General features: G+C 38.9%; 1 protein-coding gene across 1 annotated transcript in view; it reads right to left on the bottom strand.

The window, feature by feature from the left end:
- Window positions 1-18628, bottom strand: part of BTF3L4 (basic transcription factor 3 like 4) — a 28969-nt gene that overhangs the window by 9769 nt on the left and 572 nt on the right. Inside the window, exons 2-3 of the mRNA XM_060021961.1 lie at window positions 15788-15854; window positions 11907-12020 (exon numbers count right to left, since the gene is read on the bottom strand). Of these exons, the coding sequence (XP_059877944.1) occupies window positions 11907-12020; window positions 15788-15841 (168 nt within the window). The 5' untranslated portion in view covers window positions 15842-15854. The remainder of the gene's footprint in view (window positions 1-11906; window positions 12021-15787; window positions 15855-18628) is intronic.

Here is an 18628-nt window from a genome sequence, read left to right as displayed (position 1 = left end):
AGACATGTAGGAGGGGCACACTTGAGATATAATCAAATCCCATACCCACTGGGTGGGCGACTGGAGAATAATTATATTATAGAGGTTCTCCTACAGAAGTGAGGGTTCTGAGCCCCACACTGGGCCCCCTGAAGAGCCCCTAGACCATTTGGCTTTGAAGGCCAGCAGGACTTTATTGCAGGAGCTCCACAGGATTGGGGGGAACAGAGACTTCAGTCTTAAAAGGTGCACACAAAATCTCATGTGCATCATGACTAAGGGCAAAAGCAGTAATCTGATAGGTGCCTGGGTCAGACCAACCTGCTGGTCTGAGATAGTCTCCTGGGTAGGCGGGGTAGGGGTTGGGGAGTAGCTATGCCTCACCCTGGGGACACAGACACTAGCAGTGGGCATATCAGGGAGCATTCATCTGCATGAGCTCTCCTGGAGGCTGACATCTTGGCACCAAGACCTGGCCCCACCCAACAGCCTGTAGGTTCCAGGACCGGGAGGCCTCAGGCCAAACAACTAACTAGGCATGAACACAGCCCCATCCACCAGCAGACATGCTGCCTGCCTAAAGACTTCCTAAGCCCAACGCCACCTCTAGACATGTCCCTGCCCACCAGAGGGCCAAGACCCCACTCCACACACAAGTGGGCAGGCACTGGCCCCTCCCGCCCGGAAGCCTGCATAAGTCTCTAGACCAGCCTCGCCCACCTGGGGGCAGACACCAGAAGCAAGAACACTACAATTCTGCAGCCTGCAGACCAAGTCTGCAAACACAGGCCAGATACTACCCTGGGACCAGCTGGCCTCTGGCCCTTGGGTGATGAGAGGAGAGTGCACTGCTGGGACGCACATGACGTCTCCTACAGAGGGCCACTTCTCCAAGGTCGAGAAACATAATTAACCTACTACATACATAAAAACACAAATAGCAATTTAGATAAAATGAGACATCAGAGGAATATGTTTCAGACAATGAAGAACTGATGTAAAATTCCAGAAGAACTAAACAACGTAAAATCCCAGAAGAACTAAGTGACGTGAAGATAAGCAGTCTACCCAAATAAAGAGTTCAGGGTAATGGTTGTAAAAATGATCAAAGAACTCAGGAGAGAAGGGATGCACAGAGCGAGAAATGAGAAGTTTAGAATTAGAAAATATAAAGAACCACCAAACAGAATCGAAGAAGACAATAACTGAAATGAAAAATACGCTAGAAGAAATCAATAGCAGACTAAATGAGGCAGAAGAATGGATCAGTGAGTTGCAAGACAGACTAGTGGAAATAACTGCCGCTGAAGAGAAAAAAGAATGAGAAGAAATGAAGACAGTTTAAGAGATCTCTGGGACAACATCAAGTACACTAATAGTAAGATTATAGGGGTCCCAGAAGGAGAAGAGAGAAAGAAAGGTCCTGACAAAATATTTGAAGAGATAATAGCTGAAAACTTCCCTAACCTGGGAAAGGAAAGTCACCCGAGTCCAGGAAGCAGACAGTCCCATACAGGATTAACCAGAGAGGAACAGACTAAGACATACTGTAATCAAAATGACAAAAATTAGGGCTTCCCTGGTGGCGCAGTGGTTGAGAGTCCGCCTGCCGATGCAGGGGAAACGGGTTCGTGCCGTGGTCTGGGAAGAGCCCACATGCCGCGGAGTGGCTAGGCCCATGAGCCATGGCCGCTGAGCCTGCGCGTCCAGAGCCTGTGCTCCGCAACAGGAGGCCCGCGTACCACAAAAAAAAAAAAAAAAGACAAAAATTAAAGATGAAGAGAGAGTATTAAAAGCAACAAGAGGGAGCTTCCCTGGTGGCGCAGTGGTTAAGAATCCACCCGCCAATGCAGGGGACACGGGTTCGAGTCCTGTTCTGGGAAGATCCTACATGCCACAGAGCATGAAGATCCTACATGCCACAGAGTTCGAGTCCTGTTCTGGGAAGATCCTACATGCCACAGAGCAACTAAGCCCGTGTGCCACAACTACTGAGGCTGCACTCTAGAGCCCATGAGCCACAACTACTGAAGCCTGCGCGCCTAGAGCCTGTGTTCCACAAGAGAAACCACCACACTGAGAAGCCCACACCACAACGAAGAGTAGCCCCCGCTCACTGTGACTAGAGAAAGCCCGCGGGCAGCAACAAAGACCCAACACAGCCAAAAATAAATAAATAAATAAATTTATATATATGTATATATATATATATATATATAAAAAGCAACAAGAGAATAGCATCAAATAACATACGAGGGAACTCCCATAAGGCTATCAGCTGAATTTTCAGGAGAAACTGCATGCCAGAAGGGAGAGATGATATACTCAAAACAATGAAAGAGAAAAACCTACAACCAAGAATACTCTACTCAGCAAGGCTCTCGAGGTTCAGATGTGATGGAGAAATCAAAAGCTTTACAGACAAGCAAAAGCTAAAAGAATTCAGCACCACAAAACCAGATTTAAAACAAATGTTGAAGGAACTTCTCTAGGCAGAGAAGAAAAGGTCACAACTAGAAACAAGAGAATTACAAAATGGAAAAGCTTGCTGGTAAAGGCAAACATACAATAAAGCACGACATCATCCACACACAAAGCTAGTAGGGAGTTTAAAAAACAAAAGTAGTAAAATCACCTGTATATACAATAAGCAGTTAAGGGATACACAAAAAATTAGATATAAAATATAATACCAAAAACAACAATCATGAGGGTAGGAGAATACAAATGCAGGGCATCTAAAATGCATTTGAAATTAAGAGATGAGCAACTTAAAACAAGCATGAATATACAGACTGTTATACAAAAAGCTCATGGTAACCATAAAACAAAAATCTATAAAAGATATACACACAAAAAAGAAAAAGGAATCCAAACATAACACTAAAGATAGCCATCAAATCACAAGAGAAGAGAACAAAAGAAGGGGAAGAAAATACCTGCAAAAACAAATCCAAAACAATTAACAAAATGGCAACAGGAACATACATATTGATAATTACCTTAAATGTAAACGGACTGAATGCTCCAACCAAAAGACACAGACTGGCTGAATGAATACAAAAACAGGACCCATATATATGCTGCCTACAAGAGACTCCCTTCAGATCAAGAGACCCATGCAGACTGAAAGTGAGGTACTCCACACCAATGAAAATCAAAAGAAAGATGAAGTAGCAATACTTATGTCAGACAAAATAGACTCTAAAATAAAGACTGTTACAAGAGACAAGAAGGACACTACATAACAATCAAAGGATCAATCCAAGAAGATATAACAATTGTAAATATATATGTACCCAACATAAGAGCACCTCAATACACAAGGCAAACGTTAACAGACATAAAAGAGAAACCAACAGTAACACAATAATAGTAGGGGATTTTAACGCCCCACTTACATCAATGGACAGACCATCCAGACAGAAAGTCAATAAGGAAACACAGGCCTTAAGTGACACATTAGACCAGATGGACTTAATATGTATAGAGCATTCCATCTGAAAGCAGCAGAATACATATTCTTTTCAAGTGTACATGGAACATTCTCCGGGACAGATCACATGCTGGGCTACAAAGGAAGCCTCGGTAAATTTAAGAAAACTGAAATCATATCAAGCCTCTTTCCCAAACACAACAGTATGAGGTTAGAAATCAACTACAAGGAAAAAAAACTGCAAAAAACACAAACACATGGCGGCTAAACAATATGCTACTGAACAATCAATGGATCCCTGAAGAAAGCAAAGAGGAAATCAAAAAATACCTTGATACATGTGAAAACGAAAACATGACAATCCAAAACCTATGGGATGCAGCAAAAGCAGTTCTAAGAGGGAAGTTCATAGAGATACAAGCTTACCTCCGGAAACAAGAAAAATCTCAAATAAATGACCTAACGTTACACCTAAAGCAACTAGAGAAAGAAGAACAAACAAAACCCAAAGGCAGCAGAACGAAAGAAATCATCAAGATCTAAGCAGAAATAAATGAAATAGAGACTAAGAAAACAATAAAAAAGATCAATAAAACTAAAAGCTGGTTCTTTGAAAAGGTAAACAAAATTGATAAACCTTTAGCCAGACTCAGCAAGAAAAAAAGGAAGAGGGCTCACATCAATAAAATCAGAAATGAAAAAGGAGAAGTTACAACCAATACCACAGAAACACAAAGGGCCATAAGAGGCAACAAGCAACTAATATGCCAATAAAATGGACAACCTAGAAGAAATGGACAAATTCTTAGAAAGGTACAATCTCCCAAGACTGAACCAGGAAAAAATAGACAATGTGAAGAGTCCAATTACCAGTACTGAAATTGAATCAGTAATTTAAAAACTCCCAGTAAACTGAAGTCCAGGACCAGATGGCTTCACAGGTGAATTCTATCAAACATTTAGAGAAGAGTTAAAACATACCCTTCTGAAACTATTCCAAAAAACTGCATAGGAAAAAAAAAAAAAAAAAACTGCATAGGAAGGAAAACTTCTGAACTCATTCTATGAGGCCACCATCACCCTGATACCAAAACCAGACAAAGACACCACAAAAAAAGGAAATTACAGGCCAATATCGCTATGATGAACCTAGATGCCAAAATCATCAACAAAATACTAGCACCTGAATCCAACAATACATTAAAAGGATCATACACCATGATCAAGTAGGATTTATCCCAGGGATGAAAGGATTTTTCAGAATCCACAAATCAATCAGTGTGATACACCACATTAACAAACTGAAGAGTAAAAAAGCATATGATCATCTCAACAGATGCCAAAAAAGCTTCTGATAAAATTCAACATCCATTTATGATGAAAACTCTCCAGAATGTGGGCATAGAGGGGACTTACCACAACATAATAAAGGCCACGTATGACAAACCCACAGCTAACATCATACTCAATGGAGAAAAGCATTTCCTCTAAGATCAGGAACAAGACAGGGATGCCCACTATCACCATTTTTATTCAGCATAGTTTTGGAAGTCCTAGCCACAGCAATCAGAGAAGAAAAAGAAATAAAAAGAATCCAAATTGGAAAAGAAGTAATAAAACTGTCACTGTTTTCAGATTACATGATACTATACATAGAAAATCCTAAACATGCCACCAAAAAATTACTAGAGCTCATCAATGAATTTGGTAAAGTTGCAGAATACAAAATTAATGCACAGAAATCTGCTGCATTTCTATACACTAACATCAAAATAGCAGAAAGAGAAATTAAGGAAACAATCCCACTTACTTTTGTATCAAAAAGAATAAAATACCTAGGAATAGAGACCTCCCTAGGGAGGCAAAAGACCTGTACTCCAAAAATTATTAAGACGCTGATGAAAGAAACTGAAGACGACAAAAAACAGATAGAAAGACATACCATGTTCTTGGATTGGAAGAATCATAATTGTTAAAATGACCATACCACCCAAGGCAATCTACAGATTCAATGCAATCTCTATCACATTACCAATAGCAGTTTTCATGGAATTGGAACAAAAAATTTTAAAATTTGTATGGAAACACAAAAGATCCTGAAAAGCCAAAACGATCTTGAAAAAGAAGAATGGAGCTGGAGGAATCATGCTCCTTGATTTCAGACTATATTACAAAGCTAGAGCAATAAAACAGTATGAGACTGGCATGGAAACAGACACATAGATCAATAGAACAGAACAGAAAGCCCAGAAATAAAGATACGCATTTATGGTCAATTAATCTATGACAAAGGAGACAAGATACAACGGAGAAAAGACAGTCTCTTCAATAACTTGAGCACGGAAAACTGGACAGTTACATGTAAAAGAATGAAATAAAAACATTCTCTAACAGCATATATAAAAATAAACTCAAAATGGATTAAAGACCTAAACATAAGACCAAATACTATAAAACTCTTAGAGGAAAACGTAGGCAGAACACTTCTTGTATTTTTTTTTTTTTTTTGGCCATGCCACGCGGCTTGCGGGATCTTAGTTCCCCGACCAGTGGAAGCACAGAGTCCTAACCACTGGACCGCCAGGGAAGTCCCATATATACTTCAATTTTAAAAAATCGTTAAAAAAAAAAAGATCTGGGACTTCCCTGGTGGTGCAGTGTTTAAGAATCCGCCTGCCAATGCAGGGGACATGGGTCCGATTCCTGGTCTGGGAAGATCCCACAAGCTGCAGAGCAACTAAGCCTGTGTGCCACAACTACTAAGACTGTGCTCTAGATCCTGCAAGCCATAACTACCGAAGCCCATGCACCTGGAGCCCGCGCTGTGCAACAAGAGAAGCCACTGTAGTGAGAAGCCCGCGCACCGCAATGAAGAGACCCTGCTCGCTGCAACTAGAGAAAGCCCACGTGCAGCAACGAAGAACCAACAAAGCCAAAAAAAAAAAAAAAAAAAGCTCTGCATATAGGGAAAAAAAAAGGCAAATTTTATGTTATGTTTATTTTACCACACACACAGAAACAGGGAAAAAAAAAAAAAGCAGGATATTTAAAGAATGTAAGACTGCTGTGTGATAATAAGTTGAATGGTACACAGTGTTTCTCTTTTACTCTCCTGTACTAAGAGCTGTACACCCATTGACACCTGAGGCTCTAGCTGGAGGAAGAAGGAACCGCAGTAAGGGTCAACAAATAACTTTAGGTTCTCCTTCTGTATAACTGGTTCAAGAAAAATAAGAGCCAAGAAGAGGAAAATATAAACAGTAAAACTTACGTGTACAATTACAAAATTTAAATTCCCAGCCCTAAGCTTTTTCCTGAGCGCCAGCTCTCTATGGCTAACTTCTTGCAAAACAATTCCACCTAGAATAATCAGTATTGCTTAAACTTAACAGGCCCCAAACAAACTCATCATGGGAGTCAGCATGCTATAGATTATAAATGATGAATAAACACAGTTCCTACTGTCAAGATTCTTACAATCTACTGCAAACAGACTACCTGGTTAATAAGTAATCATACCCTACAATATGAGGTTGTAATAATAAACACATTATAGCAGAGCAATTTAAGCTAAGGGCAGTGGAAGTACAGATAAAGTGTTGATGAATTATGCCTGGAAAGATAGGGAAGGTTTCATGGAGACAGAATCATACCTTAGTTAAGATAGAAGCTGTCCTCTGAATATAATAGTAAAACTCTGTGAAACAACTAGACCATCTGAACCAGAGAAGCAGATTTTTGGTGACATTTCTTATTAAATACATCTGATGAAATCAATTATCTCTGGGAAATGAAACAGATTCTACCTTTTTTTTTTTTTTTTTTTGCGGTACTCAGGCCTCTCACTGTTGTGGCCTCTCCCGTTGTGGAGCACAGGCTCCGGACGCACAGGCTCAGCGGCCATGGCTCACGGGCCCAGCCGCTCCGCGGCATGTGGGATCTTCCCGGACCGGGGCACGAACCCGTGTTTCCTGCATCGGCAGGCGGACTCTCAACCACTGCGCCACCAGGGAAGCCCCAGATCCTACTTTTGATAGATGCATGTTATCATCAGGAGAAGAAAGGTGACAACACGGTCACTACAGTCAACTAGATTACCAAGTAAGAAGCACATCCAAATATCTTCAAATGTCAGAGAACATAAAACATTTTCAGAAATTTAGTTCTGGATTATACTCTCAGAGTTCACATAGGAATTTCTTCCTAAAACCCGGTATTTACTTGGCTTTTTTGTATGAAACAGTCTCTGACACTCCCCTGCCCCCCGCCCTTTTTTTTTTTTTTTTTGCGGTACGCGGGCCTCTCACTGCTGTGGCCTCTCCCGCTGCGGAGCACAGGCTCCGGATGCACAGGCTCAGCGGCCACGGCTCACGGGCCCAGCCGCTCCGCGTCATGTGGAATCCTCCCGGACCCAGGGCACGAACCCGCGTCCCCTGCATCGGCAGGCGGACCCCCAACCACTGCGCCACCAGGGAAGCCCTCCCCTGCCCCTTTTTGACAGCTTTGGATTTCTGTCTTTGGTAACAGGTAAAAGAAATCTACATATGATTGAATTTATTACCCCAAATTAACAAACTAGGGAACATATAAAAGTCCAGAGAAGCCTCTCTTAATTCAAACAGTCCTTTAGTTTTTAAGTATTTGAAGAGGACATAAATTAAGCTTTAGAAGGGGAAAAAAATTACTGATACTGACAGCCTAGAAACTAAGATTAAAATTTTACTTGGCAGGGCTTCCCTGGTGGCGCAGTGGTTGAGAGTCTGCCTGCTGATGCGGGGGACGCGGGTTCGTGACCCGGTCCGGGAAGATCCCACATTCCGCGGAGCGGTTGGGCCCGTGAGCCATGGCCGCTAAGCCTGCGCGTCCGGAGCCTGTGCTCCGCAATGGGAGAGGCCACAACAGTGAGAAGCCTGCGTACCGCAAAAAAATGAAATGAAATAAAATAAAATAAAATTTTACTTAGCGAAAGTGCATTCAATAAGTTTTTGAAACCCAACTCTGATCTCTCTGTTCCAACCCACCAAACCAAGTACTTTCTATTGGTTTGATGTTTTGAAGGTCAAAGTACAGAAAACATAGTAATATTATTTTTGCTTTACAACAATGGTAATGGTATCTTCTCTTTTCAAATGTTTTTATCTGCTTTCCTTAAACTGCCAAAACCCAAAAAGATAGTATCTTCCAGAGTTCAGCACTTTGAAAAAAGCTGAAAACATCCCAAGTTAAAAATAACGAAATTGTAAAATAATCGTTTCTTCTATTCTAAGATGTATATATTTTTTCATATCTTAATGTTTCGGAAAACTGCACATGTTTTCATGTATACATTTAATGTAGTAGTTTCTTTTTTCCTCCTAGAAGCTGTTTTAAACCAAGCGTGTGTCATAATTTTCTTAAAAAAAAAATGAAAAAAATTCTGCTTTAATTATAGTAACACAAAACATAATGTTTGAGGCAAGCCAGATTATACAGTACACTAGATATGCCTAAACAAAATTATTTTAGATCTGCAAAGTGTTATATAAAGTACCAAATATCTTGGTTCTCAAAAAATCAATTTTAGAAAGAGGGAAAGGAAGAAAGCAAACCTTCCCATTTTAGTTTCAAACATTCAGAATGTTACAGCTGTTATCTTACAGTGTTAATTTTCTTTATGCATATTTTCTCTGTACAACTAGTCTGTGAGGGTTGGAAGACATCACACACACACACACACACACACACACACACACGGGGGTGGGAGTGCAACAAGAGCATGTACATGCCTATTATGTACCATTAATTTTCTGTGTGACGTTTTGGAGATATGTGTCTCCAAACAAAACTGCACTGGCACTACCAACAAAAAAGAATTAATAATATAGTTTAATACATGCTATAATAAAATTAAATACAGGGCATTATGGAGGCACACAGGAAAGGCGTCTAACCCTTCTTTGCATAAATGTGTATGTGTGCTACCAGGAAGGCTTCTGGGAGGAAATAACACCTACATTAATACCTGAAAAAGTAGAAAAAGCAATGTCCTTGGAAATACTGATGGGGATTTCTTTTATCTATAATGTTAAGTAATGAACTGAACATGACAGGTGCTCGATAATACAGGATATAAGGCAGGTACTGTCCCTTTCTTTGGGGGGAGTTTGGAAGAACAGAGAGGAAGGAGGGGCAGGAGGAGAGGAAAAGGCCAATAGTGAGTATAAGAAAGTATAACTAAAAAGACCAAAGCAGGATAAATCAATGAATAAAATGAGCTCTGGTTTTGACATACTTAGTTCAAATCTGGAATTCAGCACTTACTAGCTATGTGATCTTGGGCAGATACCTGACTCTCTAAGTCTCAGCTTTCTTATCTGTAACCAGTAACAACCAACCATGAGACACTGTGAAGCTGAAATGGATAATATATATTTGTTTATCTGTACAGCTGTCTAATTAGTTTCCACACTAGATTTTAAGCTCTAAACGACAGAGACTATGAATAATATGAATCACTGCCTAGCAAAATGCTTGGCATACAGCAGATGTTCACTACCATTAAAAATTTATTATAATTTCGACGACAAATAAACCATGACCTCAGCACACCATTATAACTAGTTCGATTATATTCTGAAGAGATCAAAGACTGATAACTGACTGGCTTTTTATTTCACTATAAAACACTAAAAGTTTTATTAATTATAAGAACCATAAAGTCTTCCAAATTTGAACAAACCAAACATTTAGACAAGCATGCCCCTGGAAATATTATGCAGTTAAAATCTATACTTCAAGGAGGTGTAAATACAATCTTTTCCTCTCTCTAAAGAAGTGTTTTCAACCAAGGGTGATTTGCCCCCCAGAGAACATGCAATAACGTCTGGAGACATTTTTGGTTGTTGTAACTGGGGATCTAGTGGGTAGAGTCCAGGCATGCTGCCAAACATCCTACAATGTACAGGACAGTTCCCACAGTAAAGAATTATCTGGTTCAAAATGTCAACAGTGTTGAGGTGGGGAGGGGTGGGCATGGAGTCAGAGAGTAGAAAGGTAGGCAAAGATATAAGATTGCCTGAACACTTATAAGTAGGTTAGGCTTAACATTATCAGAGTTCATGTCCATTATTACAACTTACTCTTTTTTTTAATCAAGCTGTGATTTTTTTTTTAAACATCTTTATTGGAGTATAATTGCTTTACACTGTTGTGTTAGTTTCTGCTGTATAACAAAGCAAATCAGCTATACTATACATATATCCCCATATCCCCTCCCTCTTAAGTCTCCCTCCCTCCCACCCTCCCTATCCCACCTCTCTAGGTGGTCACAAAGCACCCAGCTGATCTCCCTGGGCTATGCAGCTGTCAAGCTGTGATTTTTAAAGAGAGGCTTAAATTTGCTTTTTCTCAAATATACCCCAGATAGAGAATGATCTCTCTGAAAATTATTTTAGGTCAATGAAAATATATAAAAGTTTTCAATAGCTCAGAAAAAAAAAAAGCATTTTAAATGCTTAATTTCAAGACTTGCAAATGAAGTTCTAATATTTATCAGAGTAAGAATGCACAGCCACATCAAGCTGAATGGAAAAAAGATACATGTGGCTCACATTTCCTACTGTTTTATCAGTATATTGACTTTGAAAGTACAAAGCAGATTTAAACGATGTGTTCATTCATTCACATATGCATGGTTGAAGGAATATGTAGCACTTTGCCATTTCACTGCCTTTTTTTTGGTACTCTGGTATTTCTTTAATAGTAATCCCCATCACCACATTGTTTCTGATCTATGTTTCACAGCACATGTCCATTAATAATCTACTAAAAATTGTGAGGTGGTGCCACACGAAGTAATGACATAATGAAATCTAACTGATGGCAGTGAAAATTTTAACATTGGTTACTATCAGAAATGGAATCATTAGGTAGAAGTAGGTCTAGATGGTAACAAATCACAAACAGTTGATGTTATTATAATTTTTCTTAAGTACCTTTTGAAATAACATCAATCTTTGGTTTCAGATTTGAGAAAAGTAGTATTATCAAAATATAATAAAATAATTTAAAAATTTAATGAATAATTTTTGAAAGAGGTCTAATAAGAAATCCAATTCATGTAAAGCTATTGCTAGAGCTTGGCTGAGGTAACGCTTTGAGAGACTGTGTATGGGAAAAAAGTTCATCCTACTGGAAAAAATCTTTGCGTTTCTTTATTTCTGTATCATTAGAAAAAAATCTTATTCTACATTAAAATTCAAGAGCGGTTCCATAATTTTGACATATATGCAAATACTTTGAGTCTGAAAAGTATAATGAATCCCTTAACTGTCTACTAAAATCATTTTTTTTTGACAATCATCCAATTTATACAATAAGCAAATTCAATAGCTATAGTCCTTCAGAAAGACAATACCGGATTCATCTAAGCTGATATTTTACATTTGAAAGTGTGGTTAATTATCTGTGAATGTGCTACTTGTCCACATAACAATTTACTAAGTGACCATACCTCTTCAATACCAGCTATATTATTCACAGCCAGTTTTTTTAGAGAACTCTGAAGTTTTTTGTCATCAGCTGTAGCTGTTCTATGTACCACCTTCTTCTTTCTGCGCGCTGTACCCTGAAAGATAACCAAACAGAAGTGTTAGCGTGCCATGCATTTGACAACTGCAATCACTTGTCTTCCTTTACATAATATTCTAATATTCTAACATAACATTCATAATATTCACTCAAGAAACTGCCAACTTCGACTCAATAGTGAGGTGGTGCCACACACAGTAATGACATAATGAAGTCTAATGAATGATTAGATGATTAATAAGACTGTCAGCCTAACCCAGATTTTTGAAGGTCAGTTTCTAGCCAATTGTTCTTACTCTTTCCAATATCCAGCCTTTATCATTTTAACATTGTTTCAAGAAAATATGTTTCTAATAAAAAAATTGTTTCTAATAAAAAATAATTTATAATTTCAAGATAATTTAGTGTGCTTTATATCAACTTTCAAACATTATAAGGAATGCTTTCTTTAACAGTGCCTACCACCCCCTGACAATAAAGTCTAAAGATATTTCGAAACTTTGGAGATTATGACATAATTAAGAGTCAAAGGGCTTCCCTGGTGGCACAGTGGTTGAGAGTCCGCCTGCCGATGCAGGGGACACGGGTTCGTGCCCCGGTCCGGGAAGATCCCACATGCCGCAGAGCAGCTAGGCCCGTGAGCCATGGCCGCTGAGCCTGCGTGTCTGGAGCCTGTGCTCCGCAACGGGAGAGGCCACAACAGTGAGAGGCCCGCGTACCGCAAAAAAAAAAAAAAAAAAAAAAGAGTCAAATGCCTATTATGTGAGTGTTCTAGAGTCCTAGAACCCAGGAATGAAAAAGATCAAGTTCTTACTTCAAGGAGCACACATTACAGTGTGAAGGAAAAGTCAATAAACATATAAACAAATTACATCATTTCAAACAGGACAAGGGTATTAAGAAAAAAAATAACATAGTGACAAGAATATCAGATGGGGGTAAAGCACTACTTTATTACAATGTTCAGGGAAGGCCCCTCTGAAGAGGTGACGTATGAGCTGAGATCCATGGGAAGACCTAGGGGAAGAGTGATCCAAGCAGAATGAAACAAGAGTGAACCTTTTATTTCTAGAGAAAGTAGGCCAGTATGGCTAAAGCAGAGTAAACAATGGGAAAGGAGGAGGAAAATGAAATCAGAAAGATCGGTAAGGGCCAGATCATGTGGCCTAGAATCCCATGGGCAGGAGTTGGACTTTATTCCAATTGCAATAGGAAGCCATTGGAAGGTTTTAAGCATGAAAATGACTGGATCTGATTTATAATTTTAAAAGATGACTGAGGTTGCTGTGGAAAATGAACTATAATGAAATCAATCAGGAAGCTACTGTAGCAGTCCTGATGAGAAATGAGGGTTGTGGTAGTGGAGGTGGTGAGAGCTCAGACTGTCCGAAGAACCAACAGGACTTGCTGATGGACTGGATACGGGGTATGAGGGAAAAAAGGAATCTAGAATGATGTTTAGAATTTTGACCTGAGCAAATAGGTTGAAAATTATACTATTTACTGAGATAGGAAAAGTTCATTTCTAAATGGATACTTTGAAACTCTAAATACATTTTTTCCATTGAAAAACTATTTAAAACAATGAATTAAATTCCTGAGCCAATTTAAAAAAATGTAATCTAAAGCAGGGCTGAAACACTGCCAAGAGCAGTCTATATCTTGAGGCCTAAATCTTTCTGAGACCTGGCAGGAGTAAAGAAAAAGGAAAGGAGGTTTCAATCTCTGGGTAGCTCCTGCAGTATTACTCAGGCAATCAGGCTTATAGAGAGTAGGCAGGAGCCTCAGTCTCAGCAACTCTGGTGGGAGTAGAAGAGAGTCCTGTGGGTAGCAGCAGAGGTTGTAATGAAATCCAGTTAAAGGATGAACTAAGAGTGACTCTTTACATAGATGGCCATTTATTTATGATGTGTTCCTGACTCAGGGATAGCTCAATTGCTTGCTGGATACAACTCAAATGATCCTCACGCACCTCAAAGTCAACATGCCTAAAAGCTTATCAGTCCACCAAACTACTCTTCTTATATTTCCTAAGTTTTGTAGCTCTAAAACCAGAAATTTGGACGTCATCCCAGAATCCTCTCACCCGTTCATCCCCCATATTCTATTGGTCATTAAATTGTGTCATATCCAGTCCCTGAATTTGTGTCCCACATACTACAGCAGTAGCTTCTCGATTGTTCTCCTCTATGCCAAACTTGTTTTATTTCATTTTCCACAATGCTGGCAGCTACCTTTTAAAATGACTGTTATTTCCTTCTTAAAATTCTACAGTAGTTTACTGTTGTTCTTGCCTATAGGATAAAATCTGAATCTCCCTAGTATGGCATACAAAACTATGATCTAACCCTAAATTACCTGGTTGTTTCATTTGCTACCATACTTTATCCATTATTTACTCTAAACTCTAGCTATAACAAACTAAAGCAAGCTGTTCCATTAAGCACCATGCTATCTCAGCATCCTACGGGCCTTTGCATGTGTGAGAACGACAATCCCCCCCTTCACCCTACCCACTTATCCTTGCACCTGTTCTTGTTTATTCTTCAAATCTCAGCTCAGTGATGATGTCCTTATCTCTCCTAGGCAGGAGCACCTTGTACTTCATTTTAACATTTACTATTCTGTAGTGGAATTGTACGTCTCTCTTCCAAGCTGAACTGTGTCAAGAGCAGGAAACCTTGACTTATTTATGTACTGTGTGCTTGGCCCACAGTACATTCTCAATAAACCAGCTGAATGAATGTGCCAACTATCTGGTTTAAAATATATAATAATGATGTGCTGCATCAAGTTCTTACAGGTATATTCTATGGTTCTTGAATATTCCTAGTTTTTGCATTGGTACATTACATTACACTTGCTGCTACAATGTGACTAGTACTTTGGTTATAGGAATGTGTTAATATGACTCCAGAGTCATATAACTGTATCACTATGAAAGAAGGAGAAAGTACTAGTTGCTTCTCCCCTTCCCCCTCTCCTGTCCCCATCCCCAGAAACTGTGGTTATCATCAAAGTAAATGACACAGTGGGGCTGCTACATAGTGTTCTACCTACCCCCTCCCTAGGTCTGAGGTAAATACTATTCATGCTTTTCCTTTTACAAAGACTGTATTGGGCAGAGATAAAGGTAGAATATTCTCCTTGAGCCTGAGGCTGGAGCGGAAGGGAATCAAAGATTTTCAGTGTTCAGAACTAGATCATCCTTAGGCTTCAAAGTACATGGGAAAAGAATGCTTATGTTCATATTCACCAACATAGACAAATAGGTAGGAATTTGGGAGGAAAACCTAGCAATGAACAATGTACCATCAACTTAAGCATGCCCCATTGTACACCTAACTGAAGCAGTAGGGGCATCCAGTCAAGATAACCTTAATATCTGGGATGCCCTGAGGGTGAGTCTAACATAATAGCTGTCATTTATTAAGTGTTTAGTCTGTGCCAGACACCGTTTTAGGTGTTTTAGAAATATTACTCTACCTTTAGAAGCATCTTATATAGGATTACTTTTGTTTTGCAGATGCAAAAATGGAAGCTTAATAAGGTTGGTTAACTTGTTCATCTCATATAACCACCAGATGTTAAGAAGACTCAAAGGTGGCTATATCAATTGCACCATCAGAGAAAGAGATCTTCTAATTACCTATTTTAGATCTAGACAAATTATTTTCAAATTGGAATGTGGTTTAATCTTGATTGTTTAAAAGATTTTAGATTTTCAATGACCACAAATCCAAAATAATGACACTATCTGGTAATAATACATTCTCCTATCAGTTTTTCTTATGCCACACTCACCTTGCCCCCTATCCGGACCTGAGCCTGAAGTTTGGCTAACTTTTCTTGATTCATGCTGTTGGTAAATCTAGGGGGGGAAAAATAAATTTGTTAAAGTCACTGTTTTATTTACCAAAACAAAATAACTGTTTATACAACAGTACCTTCTGGTTCACTGAACCTGTAATATGCATCACCACCACAATCATATTGTCTATATTCTTAAAAATATTAACAACTTGTCCTAGCTTCATAAGCCAGACAGTAAAAAATCCAAAATTAAATAATACCAAGAGGGAGCTGAATTTACAAACAGAAAATAGAATGGGATTCAAAGTTACCTATTCGAAGATCCCTCCTTAAAAGCATGATTCAGTACTTTGGCATTCAATAAAACCTAACCAATTATGAAATCTCTGCAAGTCAGTTTTTCCCCCAAAGATTTTCATAGCAGAGAGCTGTTACTGAATTAGCACAACCTTTAAGTAAACATTTTTCTCTCAAATCACATTTTGTATTTCTTTAAACCATAAATAGAAGACAAAAAAAAAAAAAAAAGAAAGAAAAAAGAGAAAAGCAAAGAAATCTGGACAAAGAAAAAAATACAACAATAGGCTGTGTAGCTGTCAAGATATGAGGTAGTCACGTCCTCTATTCAAGGTCAGGTGGTATGTTAATAATAGGAAAAGAGAACCAGATTTTCAGACATTCAATGCTTCTGCAGCACTTTCCACGGAGTTCATTCAATACCTTGCACTAATATAATATGTCATACTTGTCAAGATATTCTTGCATATAAGGTAAAATGCCTCCTTGCACAATTTGACAAAAACCTATCTCTGCTACATTGATGCTAAATTTTGTGGGAAGGAGGGGAAGAGGAAACTCTTAAAAATAAACTTTTAAAGGCTAATCTTGATTTTGAAAACTCTAAGAGCATTATAAAGTCATGAATCCTACTCTGGTCAGTCCTTTCCTACTAAGGAAAAAAGTTCTTCAGTTTATAATGGGCCATAACATTCCACACTATGTAAACAAATAAAAGCCAATGTTAAAAGTCTTGTTTTACTTGTTCTTGGATCAACAGATCATTACTGAGATATGAGAGAGGTTATAAAGGATAAGGGTGTTGTCAAAACTTTTTGGCTGATTCTCTGAACTCTTTATAATCATCATTCAGATGAAAAAGCTACTGTTTTCTTCATTTCAGAGATGAAAGAGAATCAAAGATTATATAAGTACTAATCGTTCTGTACTCTGACACCGTACTTAGGCACTAACCTGTATATCTCTCTGCTTTAAGGCCAAAGTCCAGTTCCTAAATAATATTTAGAATTTATGATTTCTCAGTCTTTACTCAGTACTGTATCACAATGCTCAAGCAGCTAAAACACTCTTTCATAGGAGCGAGTGTGATTAGAGTACAAAATCAGGAGACTTAGGTGTGTGGCAATCTCAACTCTGCCACAGACTTAAATCTGCTGATGTAAATCCCAATCTCTACATTCAATATCTACAGAAAAGGACCAATATTCACTACTCTCAAAGGAATGTGGCCACGAAGGTGTAGTGAACTAACAAAGAGCCTAAGGAATTTTTTACAAAAAAAAGGGGATAAGTGAAAATATTAGAACCAGACACAGGGTAAACCTTTTGGGACTCTTCGGCATTTTGAAGTAACAATCCCCAAGAGAAGAGGTGGAAGCCAACATAGAGTCCTGACTTGTTTGAAACAAAGCAAGGACAAAATTAACTCTTTATATCAATGTGTAGACAAGAAAGAACAGAGTCCATTCCAGATAATCAGTATAACAGAAAACTTGTTCCCAAGGAGTACCTCAGAGAAAAAGCATTTTAGGGAGGTTGGAAGCTCAAGGTTGGTAGGGGAGGAAGAAGAGTGGTCCTTTGTCTACTAGCAGGTTGGGGTGCATGGAATTCAAGTAGGAAATTAGATTGGACTCAGTCTATGAGAGAAGAGATTTCAAGCTCAGAATTTGGAACGGACCTCAAAGATCACCTGCTTTAACTCCCTATTCCTCAATCAACCTTCATTTTATTGTACGCATTATTTCTGTCTTGTACATGTGGCCATCTCAAATACTTGCAAGCAGCAGCAGGATATAAATTATAAATAAATAAAAGTTCACCTCCCTCCCAATTTAATAGATTTGGAAATGAGGGCCCAGAAGGGAGAAGTCACTTCCTAGGCCCAAAAGGAAGAAGTAACTTCCTAAGGCCATATGATTAGTGAGTTCTTCCTTGGGGATCCTAGGATCTTTTAGCCCTTTCCTCAAGGAATCACGAAAAGATGCAAATAATGAGGTTATAATCAACATTTATTGAGTGCCTAAGGTCCAAGCATTATGGTGGGCACTTTCACATACACCATGTTCACAAAGAGATAAAATAATTTCAATCTTTAATCCTGACTTTTTATTTTGTGGGTTACTCTATCTAATAAGAGAGGCACAGGCTTTGGAATCAGAAAGATCAAGTTTCCACCACTTAGGGCTTCAGAACGGTATTTTACTTCTCTGAACTTCTATCCCTTCCGTATTAGAAACAGTGTAACACCACATACTTCACAGAGTTGTTTTAAGAGTTAAAGATTAAGGTATCAAGCACAGGGTATGGCTCACAGCAGATACTCAGAAACTGGTAACTATTGTTACCATTCCCTAAGGGACAGATCTGGTAGAGTGAAAGAACGTGGGAACGGAAGTTGAAACCTCCATTCACGAGCTGTGTAACACTGCCCGTCGGTCAATCATCAACTTCCTGACAGCCTACTATGCACCAGGCAGTGTGATAGGGCTATAAAAATGGGCAAAGCAATGTCTCAGAGAGGGTGGCAGACTTTAA

This window comes from Delphinus delphis, chromosome 1 (genome assembly GCF_949987515.2).
Source record: "Delphinus delphis chromosome 1, mDelDel1.2, whole genome shotgun sequence".
NCBI lineage: Eukaryota > Metazoa > Chordata > Mammalia > Artiodactyla > Delphinidae > Delphinus > Delphinus delphis.
This window is presented reverse-complemented; position numbering and strand designations above follow the sequence as displayed.